The 15,719-nt window shown below is 44.6% G+C and overlaps 1 protein-coding gene across 5 annotated transcripts in view; it reads right to left on the bottom strand.

Moving 5' to 3' along the window:
• The window catches only part of NRG2 (neuregulin 2), a 166,348-nt gene extending 151,057 nt beyond the window's left edge, over positions 1 to 15,291 (bottom strand). For 4 of the 5 annotated variants that reach the window (XM_072956896.1, XM_072956897.1, XM_072956898.1 and 1 more), the window contains exon 1: positions 14,321 to 15,205. In XM_072956896.1, the coding sequence (XP_072812997.1) occupies positions 14,321 to 15,050 (730 nt within the window). In that variant the 5' untranslated portion in view covers positions 15,051 to 15,205. Of the gene's footprint in view, positions 1 to 14,320 lie in introns of all 5 variants that reach the window. The other variant, XM_072956895.1, reaches the window with a different exon arrangement.
• Between the last annotated feature and the right edge of the window lie 428 nt (positions 15,292 to 15,719).

Genomic DNA, 15,719 nt, shown 5'->3' with positions numbered 1-15,719 from the left:
ACATCTATAAATAGGAAGCAGGCTAAATGTACTAAATAGAGTTTTTATTTTATTCTCTATATGTTATGATGTTTTGACATCTTAAAAAGCCATTTCTATTTAGGGACATTGGAAAATAATTCCAATGTATTGTTATAGATTATGTATGTGGAATCTGATCTCAACATTTTTTTTAAAAGCATATTGCACATGCATAAAAAAAGCTTGACACGCAATACACCATAATGTTAAAAATAAATTTTTTTTCTGTCTGGGGAGGGACCACCCCTCCCAGGGCTAGCCAATTCTTAGAAATAACAAATGACTCAGCCAGAAGCAGGTCTTTGATATGCAAACTAACCAATCCAGAGCCACACCCCCTCTATCCTCCCTTTAATCACCCCAGGGCCAGGAACCAGGCAAAGGGGGACCACCCCTATAATTTAGAGCCCACCAAAATTATTGAAACTAGCCAGTCCTAAACTTTTCACCCTGCCCTGCCCTCCCCAAGGAAACTCCAATAAGGTTTTGAACTACAAAGTTTTTCCCTTTTTCCTGTCTTCTGCCACCTGACCAAAACCTGCTGCTTCCCCTGTGACCCTGTGTGACATGCAGTGACCCCCACCCTCCCCAGGACCAGTGAATATAGTAAATTTGTGTGTGTGTGTGCCTCTTCTGTGTCTCCTCCTCTTGTGACCAAACTTGACTAGCCATCACCTGAAAGAACACAGAACTGAGAAAACTACTCAGCTGCCAAAATAGGCTATATTTTATGGAAAAGGAAGGATAATTAGAGGGCAAAACCATGAGCCCATAGGGTAGAACCAAGAACAGTGGAGAATCATTCACAGGCAGTAGACTGAGCCCTACTCATGAGCCAGGCTAGATTTAAGATCAGCTATGGACTAGAACTGCTGTTCCCCTCTTTCTAAATGGGAACATCTACCCTAGATAGAAGACTAAGGAGACAACAGCTGTACGCGATGCGGGATCCTAGACTGGATCCCGAACCACAAAAAGGCCATTAATAAGACAAATGGCAAAATTTGAATAAGATCTAAAGATCAGTTAATAGTATTGCACCAATACTATTAATTTCTTAGTTTTGATAATTTTATGTAGTTGTCTAATTCGGGGAAGCGGGGGAAAGGAGACTCTTTGTACTATTTTTGCAACTTTCTTATAGGTCACTTTATTTTAAATTTCAAATTTTAAAGTATTAAAAATAAAAAACCAGTCATTTAAAAATGTTCAAACATTACCAGTTTTTAAAGGGCGGCATCCGTAGCAGCTATCCTGTGTCTACTCCAGCATTGCACTGGGGGTGGGGAGGTGCGGGGAGCAGATAACTTGTCTCTCGAGTTGATAGTCTTCAGGTCAAGACGAAGAGCATTTGAGTTGCTGTCCCCAAGGAAATGCATGAGCGGAGCCTCATCTGCACCCAGACCTGATTTAGATGATAAGACTTTGGTTTTCGAGCCCAAGCCTGACGCCATAGTAGATGAGACTTTTTTCATGTACAAGGAATACAAATAATTTGAGGCCAGAAGGCAGAGTGTAATGGTTTCAAAACATGTCCACAAATTCTTTGACAATCCTTCTTCCATCAAGAGGTAGAATCTACTTCTCCTCCCTTTGCATCTGGTCAAGGCTTAGTAACTCTCTTCTAATAAACAGAATGAAGTGGAAGTGATGCCAGTGACTTCTGAGGCTAGATCGTAAAAGACAATACAGCTTTTGCCTGGCTCTCTCCTGGGATGCTCACTCATGGACCTTGCCACCATACTGTGAGGAAAGCCAGGCAAGGTCTCTGGCCCTCAGTCCCAGCTGAGCTCACAGATGAGAACCAGCCAGCATCAAATGCTAGACATGCCAGAGAGGAAACTTGGAAATGACCCAGTCTCAGCTACCGTTGGACTGCTCAGCCATTACCTGACCAAAAACTACATGCAAGACACTCCTAGCTGAGCCCAGTCAATCCCTAGAACTGTGAGAGATAAAAACAAATAATGATTGCTATTTAAAGCCACTATGTTTTGGGGTGGCTTATTTTGCAGCGATGGATAATTGAAACAATGTGCCCTAGGCAATTGGAAACTGGAACTCAGAAAAATTAAGAAATTTTTCCCAAGTTCACACAGCTAGTGAGGAACAGAGTCAGGATTTTAATAAAGTCAGTCTGAACCTAAAGCTATTCGCTTTCAACTAGTAATAGACGTGACAATAACAGTAAGTGCAGCGAGTCTACACTGAATGTTTTCTATAGCCAGGCACTGTTCTAAGCACTTTACAAGGACTAACTCACTGAACCCTTATCATGATGCTATGAGGTAGGTATTATAATTTGCCCCATTTTATAATTGGGGAACCTGAGACACAAAATGGTCAATTAATTTGACCAAGGTTATACAGCTAGTAGGTCACAGAGCCAAGATCCACATTTCAAAGTTGGCTCCGGAGCATGAAGCCTTAACCACCATGCTACATACAGTTGAAACTTCAAAACAGATTATGTAAATTGGGAAGAGAACCAAGGACAAGTCCCTTAGGAAGTGTGCCCTTTACAAGGTGCTCAAAAGAGGGAGAGCCGGAGATGGAATGACCTGAGAAGGGAGGGGGAGGGGAAAGAACCAACACTTCATCTACAACATTAGTGGAGGAACCAACGGCAGGACCCACAGGCAACTTCTGTTTTTGGGGTTGAACAGGTCAACTGCAAGCCAGCCATGAGCCCTCTCCCAACTCACAGTTGTCAGTAACAAACTCTACCAGAGAAAGCAATCTTTGAACCATAGGACAGAGAGTAACATGCATTGGAGTACCCCCTGACTCACGTAGACTGGCCTTTTCTACTCTTTCTCTCACAATGGCAACACTCATCCCAACTCTGGGATTATGGGGCAGTTATTTAACTTCAGAGATGAGAAAAGTAAACACATACTTCCTTTAAAAAAATATGATGCATGACGTTGGCCCAATGAAGACTACCAAGCCCACTGGGACCCTTTATCAACTTTTAGATAAAGCACTAAGGTTTCAGGCTGTCCCTTCATAGAACTAATCTAAAACCAATGCCTTAACTGTTACTTCTGTACAACAAGCTCTGGGCCTAATGCAGACCATCCACCAGCGATCCTGAGGCTGTGACACCACACAGAAGAGGCACGAAGCCTGCACTATGTGCGGGCAGAGGTAGAAGCCAGGGTGAAACCGGCAGAGGGGAAACCAGTATTCCCAAGGGAACCAGTTTCAGCTCCAGCTCCCATTTGCCCTCTCAGTTAGCTGAGTGCTCACCACGCACAGTGGAAACCTACTCAGGTAATTTACATGAGAAGAACCAAAGACAGGAAGCTCCCAATATGGGGGCCACCCCTGTAACTCCCTTCAACCTACAAACCAGATTCTTTCCCGCTGCAAGACGTTTCTCTCAGAGGTGGTGATGTCTTGCTCTGACCAGAGTATGACACTACCTCACTCCACATCCTAGATCTTCTCAGTATTGGCCAGAATCTCTTGGGCTGAACCCCGGAGGTGCCATCTGAAAGGGATTACTGTCAGTACTTCGCCAAGACAATTTACTGTACATGTTACTAAGAGGCCAGTGGATGTTACTAGCCTTTTTGGAGAAAGCATGTCCTTTTGAAAATGAGACCTAGAAATATGGGAGAAGCTTTCTTGGAAAAACCCCCTATTTTGTCCAAAAGAACCAAACATGAGAGAGGCTTAGCCCGACTTGTTGGATATGGTTCCACCCATTTAGGTATCTATTTCTTGTTTCGTTCCTGTCTTCCCATTAGGCCTATCACACCTAAAGTCCAAGGGAGGATTGGGAACTTTGTGCTAGAAATCTCTGGAAACAACTCTGGTTCTTGGGTACAGGGGCTGAGGAATGGCTGTTACATTTATGATAGAAGCAGGTATGACAGGAGGCCTAAGTCGAAAGGTAGCAGTAGGATGGGATGACGTGGGGGGGTGGAGCCCCAAGTAAGAAGGTCTCAGAGGTAAACCCATATGAACAGACTGTGAAAAGGACACCATCTAAGAGTAAGCAGTCAGGCCGGCTGCCTTTGGAAGCACCAGTGTCCTTTGAAAGAAACTCTGCACCTGTGGGCCTTGGTTTTACTATATGACAAATGGACCATATGGTCTGAGACTCCTTTCTTAATTAAAAAAAAAATTCTTCTTTTCATTACTTTTTTCTCTGAAATCCAATCAACAAACGACCGTGCTGGGAACATTGCACTAAAGGCAGCCCTGCTGTTATTTCTCACTCAGAGATAGGAGTTCAGACACGACAGATCATCTCCTTAATCTACCTGTTCCATCCTGACTGGTATGTAAACTCTCCTCTCTAAAGCCATGTAAAGTTACTCCAGAAAAGAGTCATCAGTTGGGCAGCATTTGTGAGATTCATTACTGGCCTAAGCAACATGCTGAGCTGCTGTACGGAGATTATACTTATGGCCACAGGCACCAGTGAAAGGGACTTGAGGAAGCTGAGTGGCATAGCCTTCTGCAAGGTGACGTCTTAGGAGCCCTGAGCTAGAAGAGAACTCCCTCTGGAGAGGCCCTCCTATCCCCACCCAATAATTTAGCCAAGCAGACATGGCAAAGAATGCCTCATTTCAAGGAAATGGTCACAGAATGAACATGCCAAAAGAGAGACGTGAAGAAACACTGGTTTCCTGTTTCCTACCCTTTTAGAAAAACAGAAAGATCTAAGAACCAGTGCTGGCCTCTGGAAGCCCCCAAGCTGCCCAGTAGGCAAAAAGGTACAACCACTCCTAATTTGTGATCTGCGCTTACTACAGGAGACGCCTCGCCATAGCTCTTACCTCTTTAAGATATTCAGCCTGAAGCATGAACAGGCCAGAGTCACAGAGTCCAGTGAGACATTCCAGTGAGAGGCCAGAATGGGGAATAGCCAAAAAGCTTACATGGCAAGTGAAACTGGAGAGTTTTTCAGAATGCCAACCAGCTAAAAGACAGAAGTGAAACACAAGCCAAAATACTGGCATGCGTGAGGAAAACTGCCTAGAGATAATTCAAAAACTTGAGAGAAGAGGAGAATTGCTTGCAAGGAAATGAAGAAACAATGGACTATCAAGAAAAAAAAAAAGAAAGTAAAACATAACTGAAAAGCAAAATTCTGCCATTTATCAAAATATCTAAAGACATTTTCCATGGTTGGTCTAGTCCCTTTGCCTGGGCTGTCATTTGAAGAAGCTTGAAATGTGTCTAGGACAAAGTGATCTTTCAAGAACGCGAAGGTCTCACTGCTCCCTTACTTGGCTCTAGCCAGTAATCAGATATTTTAAGTTTCAGGCCCCAAAGATCTTACAATCAGGTGAAGGATCTAAAATGCTGACCCATCAAAGGATAATTAACAGTGCATGGCTTTAAATGATGTGTCCTGTAAGTGATACAGTCCATAAATATTACAAGTCCAAGAATAAAAAAAAATTAAGAGTACTTCTTGAGGTCAAGGATGTGGGGTCAGTCCAGGATCTGAGGGGTCCTAATACCCAACAAATATTTAGAGAAAGAACCCAAAGCAAAGAGTGTTTGTCCTAGAAACTTCTAAGGAGCAAAGCTTCATACTTCCAACAGGTACCACACACCAGTTAACTCCCACAAACTCCCAAAATGCCACCTGTTACATGCCCACGCCTGTACCGCTCTGCTCCTGGGAAGCCAGCAGGTCCATCCCAACCCAGTACAGAAACAAGGAAAGTGAGAGCATGAATGATTAAGTGTGAACTCATCCCCAACTCTGGAAACCCCCAAAACAAAGCAAGATGAGTCAAGGACCTGCTTTCTTTGGGAAAAAAGGACGCATTCAGCCATTTTCCAGGGACTTTCAGCAACTCCTCCTAATAACGATACAGTGTGAGATAAGACCTGCCGAAGTTAAACAGCAGGCCTGGCGGGACTCCAGAATGTGCGGGCCCTTGGTTGACCCCACTAAGCATGATGACATTTTTAAAGGGACACTTTGGAGTTTGAGTCTTAGTCCTACCATTTGTGAAACAGAGAAAAGCAGTTTCTATCTGCGGACTTCTCAAAAAGTTGGCTACCACAGACCCATAGACACACCAAGATTTGTAGCCTATTTGGGACGTCCATGGGGCCAGCATTCATTCCCTGGACTCATTCATACCCTCCAGTGGGACCACATACATAACCCATTCTCTGCTCCTCACCACCTGCACCAGCCCAGCCCAGCCCAGTGACTCTAAAGATGAGATAAATAGGAACATCTGGGTGAAAAATATCATTTTTGGTGAAAATTTCTCCCCTTGTCTGCTACTGTCTGCTTTCAGAACTTAAAATTTTCACTTAATTTTCCTGCTCACATTGGTCTAAGTTAATGAGATTTTGTTTATAATTAACATTTATCAAGCAGGTGCTATGTTAATATTTTACATGCATTATCTCATTTAATACTCAAAGCAATCCTATTAAGTGCTATCACTATCCTCATTTATAGGAAACTAAAACGTAGAAAGTTATTTGCCACAGCAAGGTCCTACCGTATAGCACAGGGAACTATATTCAATACCTTGTAATAGCCTATAATGAAAAAGAATATGAAAAGGAATATATATATATATATATATATATATATATATATATATATGTATGTATAACTGAAGCACTGTGCTGTACACCAGAAATTAACACATCGTAAACTGACTATACTTCAGTTAGAAAAAATAAAAGTAATAAAAAGGAAAAAAAAAAAGTAACTTGCCCAACATTACTCAGTTGGAAAATGCAGAAGATGGTTTTACAGAAGATGGTTTCCAAATTCAGGTTCATCTGTCTGTAGAGCCCAGACTCTGTTATTACACTATACTTAGCAGACTTTTGTTGTTGTTGTTGTTTTAAGAAGGCCATTTGTTGAAAACCTTCAGCTAACATCATACTTAACGGTGCAAGTCTGAATGCTTTCCCCCATGAATAGAACAAGAATGTCCATTCTCACTACTCTTACTCAACATTGTACTTGGCAGTTGCAGCTAGTGGAATAAGGTAAGAAAAAGACATAAAGGCAAACAGAAAAGAAAGGAAAAAGTACAACTGCCTTTTTTCACTGACAATAGAGTTATGTACATAGAAAAAAATCCTTAAGAAATCTACTCCCCCCAAAAGTTACTAAAACTATTAAGTGAATTTATTAAGGTCACAGGTTACAAAGCCAACATTTTAAAAATTATCTTTCTATATACTAGCAATGAATAACTGGAAAACAAAGTTAAACAAAAATACCATTCACAAAAGCATCTGGAAAATATGAAAGGAATAGTTATACTGAGGGATGAATTTAACAAAATATGTGGAAGACCTATTCACTGATAACTGCAAAACATTCACTGAGTTGCTTTTAACCCAAGTCTTCAAATACTACTTACATAATTATGAATAAACTCATCAGACTCGCAGTCAAGACCAGTGAAAAATATCTTCCTAATCTACCTCTCCAGACTCTTTGCCCACTTCTCCCTTTCTTCCTGGTTATTTTGTAACTACAGACATGCCCCTCTGCTACTGAGAAGGCTGCTCTGTCTGCATGGAATTGATTTAATCAACCAGTTCACCTCTATCCCTAAACCACGTCCACCTCTTCGATCTCTTAACTATTAAAATCCCATGTCAATTCTTCTCCAAGGAACTTTCTTTACTCCTCTAACCAGGCTGATCTTTCTTCCCTTTATGACTCTTCCCCTCTTCCTCAAAGCACTATGTTGGTATATCTTACAGCATTTATCATACTCTAGATTGAATTACTGTTACATCTGTACTTCTAGATTGTCATCTCCTTGATGACAGGGACTGTGTCTGATGCAATTCCCCTAAAGTACCTAGTTCTTTACACAGAGCACACATTCAGGTATTTGTTGAAGCAAACATTTGAAAGACAGAATTGAAAGAAAGCTCTTTTAGTAATACAACCAATACCAAGTTGCATCACTGTCACAGTCGAATGAATGATGTCCTTACTTTCCCATGGGCTGGACGGGGTATTTAGCCTTGTGGTAACCTTCCTCCCATTCACTTCTGAGGAATGTTAGTACAGCTTGGCTTCTGTTAGTTGGACCAACGTCAAGATCAAGACCAAGTAAAACATCCCAGCCTAAAGGACAAAGACAGAGCCTCAGTTTGCAAAAACAGATGAGGGAGGGAAAGAGAAGGGGAAACCAATGTCCTCAAGCACAGGGCAGGACATCTGTGAAAGCAAAAGAGAACCATTAGGGATTCTGTTTCTGAAGAGAGAATGAAAAGTAACCTGAACATCACATCTTGGGGGTCTGTGTTGCTGGTAGATAAGGAAACTCTCTAGGGTACCAGTGCCTCTGCTACTCTGGAAACATCTGCAAGGCTAAGTGGAATGTTAACTACCTCCAGCCCCACCCTAGGAGGCAAGCAGTGCAGTCAGGTTCAAAGCAGAGACGCAGAGAAGGGCTAACAGGCTCTGTCCCAGAAAAGGTCCCTGGGGAGGCTATTTGGATCTCATTGTATGTACAAAGCTGGAAGGGGAATGTTACGGTAGAATCCAGCTTGCATGCCACACTCTGCCAGCAGCAACTAGCCTGAGCAAATAAGTCTCCTTAACTTAACCTCATTTCATAATTATCAAAAACATCATAATGATTAGCAGCCAATGATCCCAGTCAGTGCAAATCTCTGTCTTTTGACCGCAGATTGGCAAAAGTTTCCCAGCTCTTTGCCGGGGTACGGCATGATCTCTTTCATGTAATCCTAAAGCTTTTTTTTTTTAAGTTTTTTTTTGGGGGAGTGATTAGGTTTATTTATTTTTCTTTATTTATTTATGGAGGCACTGGGGATTGAACCTGGGACCCTGTGCATGCCAAGCATGTACTCTCTCACTGAGCCATACTTTCCCTGCTCCCTGCCCTACAAAGCTTCTTAAGCATCCTGCAGATTTGTTTCCATTCCTACAGGCTTGCATGAAGCACTACTCATCAAGATTCATCTGTGTGTACTGTTATTTTTAAAGAAGCCTACTCAAACTTCATATATGACAGTCACTGTTTCATACTTGTCGTAATTTATCAACATGCCCTGATCAATTCATCTACTTTCCCCAGTTTTCTAAAGAGTTCCCTATATCATCTCTTGAAATTCACAGGCTGGATTTATTTCTATGTACAAAATCCACTAAATTAAGTGGGGAGGGTTAATTCACTGCAGACAAGTAAGACAAAAATCCCCATTTCACATACATGCATCCAAACTCAAAATCTGGGGGGACATTTCTTTTACCTGTGGTGTAAATTATACTAATGACACTTCAGACCTTGAAAAGAAAGACCCAAGAACAAGTGTCAAAGACTGCATAGGGGGAACTCCACTCATAGTGAGATCATCATTCCTTCTCCAAGTCAACATTCAAAGTTGCCAAATGCCACTAAGCCAACACGATTTAGATGTGCATGTTTGCCTTTTCCCTACTTAGCCTCTGAAACTGTAACACTGTGTTCAAATCAGTTACATAAAACGTATGTCAAAATAGTATTGGAGTGGCTAATTCCCCCTGGAGTCATATCAACTGTACATGAATATGGTCAAAATCAAATTCTTCATCAGCAACTGGGGTCTTTGGCTTCTAAATGAAAATGAGAGCAATTATGCACTGTGGAGTTTTCTCTTTCCTTACATCGGATCATGTGATTTCCCACATGGATGCTATTGTAAGATTACCTACCAAGAGTGTGAAACAGTACGAACTGCTGTCTGGGCAGAGCTGCAGCCCTAAAGCTCAGTGACAAACATTTGGGTCTCTCCTTTGAGCATCCCAATTAAGACTCACTCACAAAATTCACCGTCATAGGAAACTTCTTAAAGGCAAAGTATCTGAAAAATCAGTGGGTATTTTTATTCCTAACTCTAGGGTTATATTTATAAGGCAGGGTACTGGTTAAGATCTTGGATTAGGTTTTAAAAAAAAAATACTACTTGGGAAGAATTTACCACAATATTGGCTTAATGGCAAAATTAACATTCTCCATCTGTTAAGAGAAAACTATGACTACTTTGAAAAAAACATTTTGCTTTTAGAGAAACACATATTTCAAGAATATGTTATTTTACAATTGCCTAAGAGCTGGGTAGCTAAGGACAGGGGTGAGAAGGCGACTTTTCACCACATTATTTCTTATGTACTTTCTAAGTTTTGAGCCACATGAAGGTGTTACATATTCAAAAATATAAACACAACTTTATAAAGAAAAAACTGTCAGGAAACGAAATGAAAATGTCCTAGATAGTAAAAGATGGCAAAGAGCATTGGGACCAAGAAGTTAGTCACCAAATTAGTTAATATACCATCCCCTCTCTAGCTCCCAAGCCATTTGTTAATTCAAGTTGGTAGTTATCTTACTTTTGTTAAACATGGAAATGGGGGGTAAGAATCTGCCCTCCCCCGCAAAAAAGAGGGTGTTCTCTCCAGCAAGATCTTGATTCTCCACTACTTAAATCCCATTAACACTAATCAGTGCAATGATTAAGCACATTGTGGTTAAGTACTCTAGTTGATAATGACTCCTCCTTCGGGGAAAAAAGGTTCCCATAGCGACAGGTAAGGGCTATCATCGGAACTCAGCTTTTCGGCACAGGACTTGATGTCACAGATGGGAGAGTTAAGATTGTTTTAGTATTAATCTGGAGGCTTGCTTTTTGAACTTCACTTGACTTCATCCATTCAAAATTATTAGAATCCCTCTGTAAGACAGGGGCAGTACCAAACACGGAAGGGCAGGAGAGCTAGGAGGAAGACCTGAAAGATAAGGTTCCTGCCCCCAAGAATCCCAGTCTGCTGAGGAAAGCAGCCACTGAAAGAAATAATGACATTACAAAGGCAATTCTACCCCAAAATCTCTAACCTCACTACTAGGACTGGTCAGTTTCTAATCCAGTTTCACTTTCCCATCTTGAAGCTGCAGCACAGCTGGGTTTCCAGCTGGCTGGGGAAGAAAAGATTCTTTAAATAAACAGCATTTTAAAAATATGCAGTCGCTTTTGCGATACTGAATTTTGCGAACCACCTTCCTCTAATATGTGAATCTGGGTGCCACATTAATTAAAAACTATTCTAAAGAAGGTAATGTCCCCCAGGAATACATCTTTTTCATCTTCAACAACAAAGTACACTATACATTGGAAGAAAATTACTAAGTCCCCAAGAAGAATGATCTTTCTTTTTTAAAAAAGTGATATCTACTGCTTTTATTCAGTAAGGATATAGCTTAGTAACATATATGTAGAGGAAAGCAACAAGATAGCATGTGATTAAACCAAAATATATGGAACCATCATTAAAAATGCAGGACTATTTGCAGAACAGGATGCTTTTCTAGCACTGTACAGTTGCTAGTCCCTGAGAGTCCTTTCCGACTCTTTCTCCTCTCTTTTCCACAGAACGCACAGAAAACACCTCCATGTACCTAATCTTCTGAGAAATGCAAAGATTTTACTCCACACTTTACCGCCAGAGATAGTAATTCTGGATGAATGATACCCATTAGATCTATAAAATGCCCTTCTGGCAGAGACTGCTGTCCCAGGAGGACTTCACGGGCTTCAAGTCACCATTTCATAATTGTGGTAAAATCAGCCATTTATGAAGACCTTTAGAAGGGGTCCAGGTATGACCTTTGCATTGATGCTACTAAGGCAAGTGCCAGTGTTTAAGCACAGTAAATCCCCCTGTATGGTACATTTACCCCAAAGACCTGGCCCACCAAAACACAGCTTCCTGGATGATCTCCCTAGGCACCATGCCTCTCAGAACCTAGACACACTCAAAGCTGAAACTGCCTAAACAAAGTAACAATTCAAACACAGTTGCTCAATATAACAGCCATGATGACAGTTTCCAAGTGCCAGTTTCCCTATTTTGCAACGGCAAATCTGCTCCAAGGAGAAAATGTTCCCGATGACCCTGTGGCCCAGAGGGCTTTCTTTAGAGATAGAAAAAGGAAAATGAACTTGTTAGTTATTTCCTGCTGAGCACAAGGAAGGTGTTGTGGTTAGTTTGGAAGATTTGTTTCCTTATTTAATATACCATTACCAGCACATGTTTTCTTTAACCACATTGTAGAAAGTAAGAAAATGTAGTTTATGTTCTTCTGTCTTATCAGTTCCCCAAGTTTCCTCTCATAAATATGTCCTTTAATTTCTAATCCTCTTATGTAAAGCACCTCCCTGAACTGACCTGTATCTACATACCATCAATTCAAAGAAAAATTTTTGCAATCTAAAATGTTTACTCCCATACACGTTCCGGCCTCCTGATAGTTTGTGATGTGTGAGGGTCTTCTCTTTAGCAGTGACTGCAGTCCTAAATTTATCTTCTTGAAAACTGTACTACACATGCTACTTTAATAATATGAGATGACTATAACCTAAAAGCAGACTATATTTCTGACCCCCAAATCTTTCATGATCTCCATATTCAACTATTAAGCTGTTAAACGCTCACTAAAACAAGCAAGATACAATTGATGGGGGAAGGGAAAAAAGAGGAGGACAGGGGACATCAGGGCTCAGTGGACCAGACTAGGGATTACGTGGCGATGTGCGCTGTGCACACTCAGGAGCCACTCACCGAAAACCAAAACAGAAGCTGTCCTTGGACAGGGTTCAGTAAATGTTTTTACTATCTATTTCCACTACACAATACAGCTCCACAGCTCCCCAAGGGATCTCAGATTAAAACAGTTTACAGAATAAAAAATTAGAAATTCTTAACTGGTTTCAACTTGTCATAAAACATTTCAGAGCATAAAACCAACATTAAAGAGCAGCCAACAATATTCCTCAGAACAATGGCAGAGAGAGAAACTGCTGTTATCACAAAGTTTCTTTCCTCCTCATTAAGACACTGCAAGATTCTTCTGATTAAAATGATCACAGTTTAACATAATACCTAGATATACTCCCACTACTAAACTAAAATTTGTCTCTTGAAGGACAGGGGCGGGGAGGGGGCGGGGGATGTGCAGCAGAAGGGAAGCTTCCAAAAGTCAAAGGCATTGATCTAGAAAGGATGAGGGCAGCAAAACTTCCGACAAGCTGTTACACATCCTTTGCTACTCAGTGCCTGTTTATGCTACCCAGATTCAGTTGGTAAACTGGTGAACACATCAACTACTACGACAGACCAAGGCATCTATCACAATTCAGTGATTACACAGCTCAGAGTCACACTGCAAGCACCAAATTCAACCTTAGGTGGGACAAAATGAAACCTCATATGAATAAGCACAAGACAAGCCAGCACCAAACACTCCAGTAAGGGGACAATTTGGTTTGAAATATCTTACTGAGAAGTAAGTGCTGGATTCATGGACAAGAAGAAAAAGATCTTAAACCAATATTTCTTTGACTTTTGACATGGGAAATCTCCATTCCCAGCTGCACAGATCTTACAGTGTTTTGTTTCTAATCACCTGCATTCCTGTGCAGCACCCAACACCATGAAGATGAGAGATGCAGTCAACACATTCTGCCAGTAAGATGTCAGAGCTGAACTTACAGCATTCAGCAGAAGTAAGTTACTCTATTTCATCGTCATCGCCATCAACAGACCTAGGAAGATGTCCCAGAAACAGTCAAAAGAGGTGGCTGCTCACTAGTCCCGGAGGTTAAGAGAGGGCTGTGCTACCAGCTTAGCAAAAACAGGCATTCACGCTGAAGAAAAAAAAAAAAATCCGAGCCACATGGAGGACAGAAAACAGTAGCAGAAAAAGTCCAACTCTGTCTGCGCCAGCGGTGTGGATGAGCTGTGCCTGGAGCCCAGGAGAGGAAGGAGGGGGCGGGGGCCATCATTCCCTAGGAGAACTTGTAAGCGGAGGCCTTCACAGCCTGGGAGTCTGCCCAGCTGCTCCTGCAGACCCTGCCAGCCTAGGCAAGGCAGGCCCGTGGGAGCAGAGCGGGCAAGGCCTCCGAGGGTCACTCCTGACTCACTGAGCCTCGGGCCAACACCGCTCGGACCTCTCCGTTTTTCCTGCCGCTACTGGGCTATGATGGCAGCTTTCCAGCGCCACATGCCATACATCAGCCGCAGATCCCTGCTGGCACAGGCCAGCGTGTCCGCCCCCCGCCCCCCACCCCTGGCACACTTTGAGCCCCATCCTGCTTCTCCCCAACCCCAACCCCCTCACTCACCGCGCCAAGCGCCCTGCCCAGGGGCGGCCCCACCCCCCAGCGGCTGGGCGCTGCCAGGCCTGGGCACCTGCAGCACCTCCCGCCCCACCCCCAGTCTCCACCACCTCGCCCCTCCCCCCTTCTCCAGCAGAGGGAGGGGGCGACTCACCGCAGTCAGTGCACAGGATCTTGCCCACCTCTTTCTTGAGGTTTTTGCCGTTGGTGTCGAGGGGGGCAAAGGCTGTCTTAAAGACTAAAGGCTGCTCCGTGGGCTCCAGGAAAAAGATGTAGCGCTGGTTCCTTTCGAGCGGCGCACAGGAGCCCACGCTGATCACCTGCTCGCGCTGCAGTCCCCCGCTCCGGAGCGGCCACTTGTCCAACACCTTCACCAGCGCCACCCGACCCGAGGCGGGCGGCTCGCGAGTGCTGTTGGAGCTGGAGCCGCTGGCCGGGGCTAGCCCCTGTACCTTGCCCTCCACCACCACCGGTGCCTTGTACGCCTGGTCCTGCACCGACTTGAGGCTAGGCGAGTAGCAGGCGAGCGACACACCGAAGAGCAGCATAGAGAAGCCGGGGGCCGGGTCGCGCCTCATGCCGCCGGCGGCTGCGGCTCCCGAGCGGGCGGCGGCTCTCCGGGCTGCGGGGCTGCGGGGCTGCGGCTGTTGCGGCCGCCGCGGCTCTGGGGGCGCAGCGGGACGGGAGATGCTGCTGTTGCTGCTGCTGCTGCTCCTGCTGCTGCTGCTCTCGCTGCTGCTGCTGCTGCTGCTGCTGCTGCTGCTCCTCTCGCTGCTGCTGCTCCTCTCGCTGCTGCTGCTGCTGCTGCTGCTGTCGCTGTAGCTGCTGCACCGAGCCTTCTCCAGTGGCGGCGGCGGCAGCGCTGAGCAGCAAACCTGCCGCATCTGGCCAGGCCATTTGGGGGGCTCCGCCGCTCCGCCGCCGCCGCCGCCGCCGCCTTGGGAGGGGAAGCAAAACCCGCTGGAAAACCGGAAACAGCGTAACGTTAGCGCCTCGTAGCCCTCCACCCGCAGCCCGGGGAGGTGGCCCAGCTAGGGCAGGGGGCAGGCGGTAGGCGGCAGGCGGGCCGCGATGCGCAGCGCGGAGCCGCGCAGCGCTCCCACCCTGCGCGCCAGGACCTGGAGGTGGATGCGGAGGATGGGACGTCCGCCCACTTGCTCTCTCGCGCCCCCTCTACCTCCGAACCGAGTGGAGAGCGCGGCTTCTGCAGGGGAAGCTTGGGACTGCACTGCTTTAGTGCCCGGCCTCAGGGCCCGCAGGGACGCGGGAAGAATGGTGCTACCCTTTGCTCTTGGGATTTATGGGCATGACAGTGGGGTAGTGCGTAAACAGAGGGCGGAGTAGAGATAACGGATTCTGGCACCGTCCTATGAAAGTGGGAGTGGGACACAGGGTGTGCCCCTGCCTTTGGCCATCCGCTGTAGGAGCCAGGGAGATTGCCACGGCCGGGTGACCGGTCCCCTTCCGGCCTCCTGGGTTGTATGTACCCTTCCCTGCACCCTAGAGGCCAGCCTCTAATCGAGCCCACGTGCTCGGCCCTGCCACCGCCTGGT

Source organism: Vicugna pacos, chromosome 3 (assembly GCF_048564905.1).
Source record: "Vicugna pacos chromosome 3, VicPac4, whole genome shotgun sequence".
Taxonomy (NCBI): Eukaryota; Metazoa; Chordata; class Mammalia; order Artiodactyla; family Camelidae; genus Vicugna; species Vicugna pacos.
This window is presented reverse-complemented; position numbering and strand designations above follow the sequence as displayed.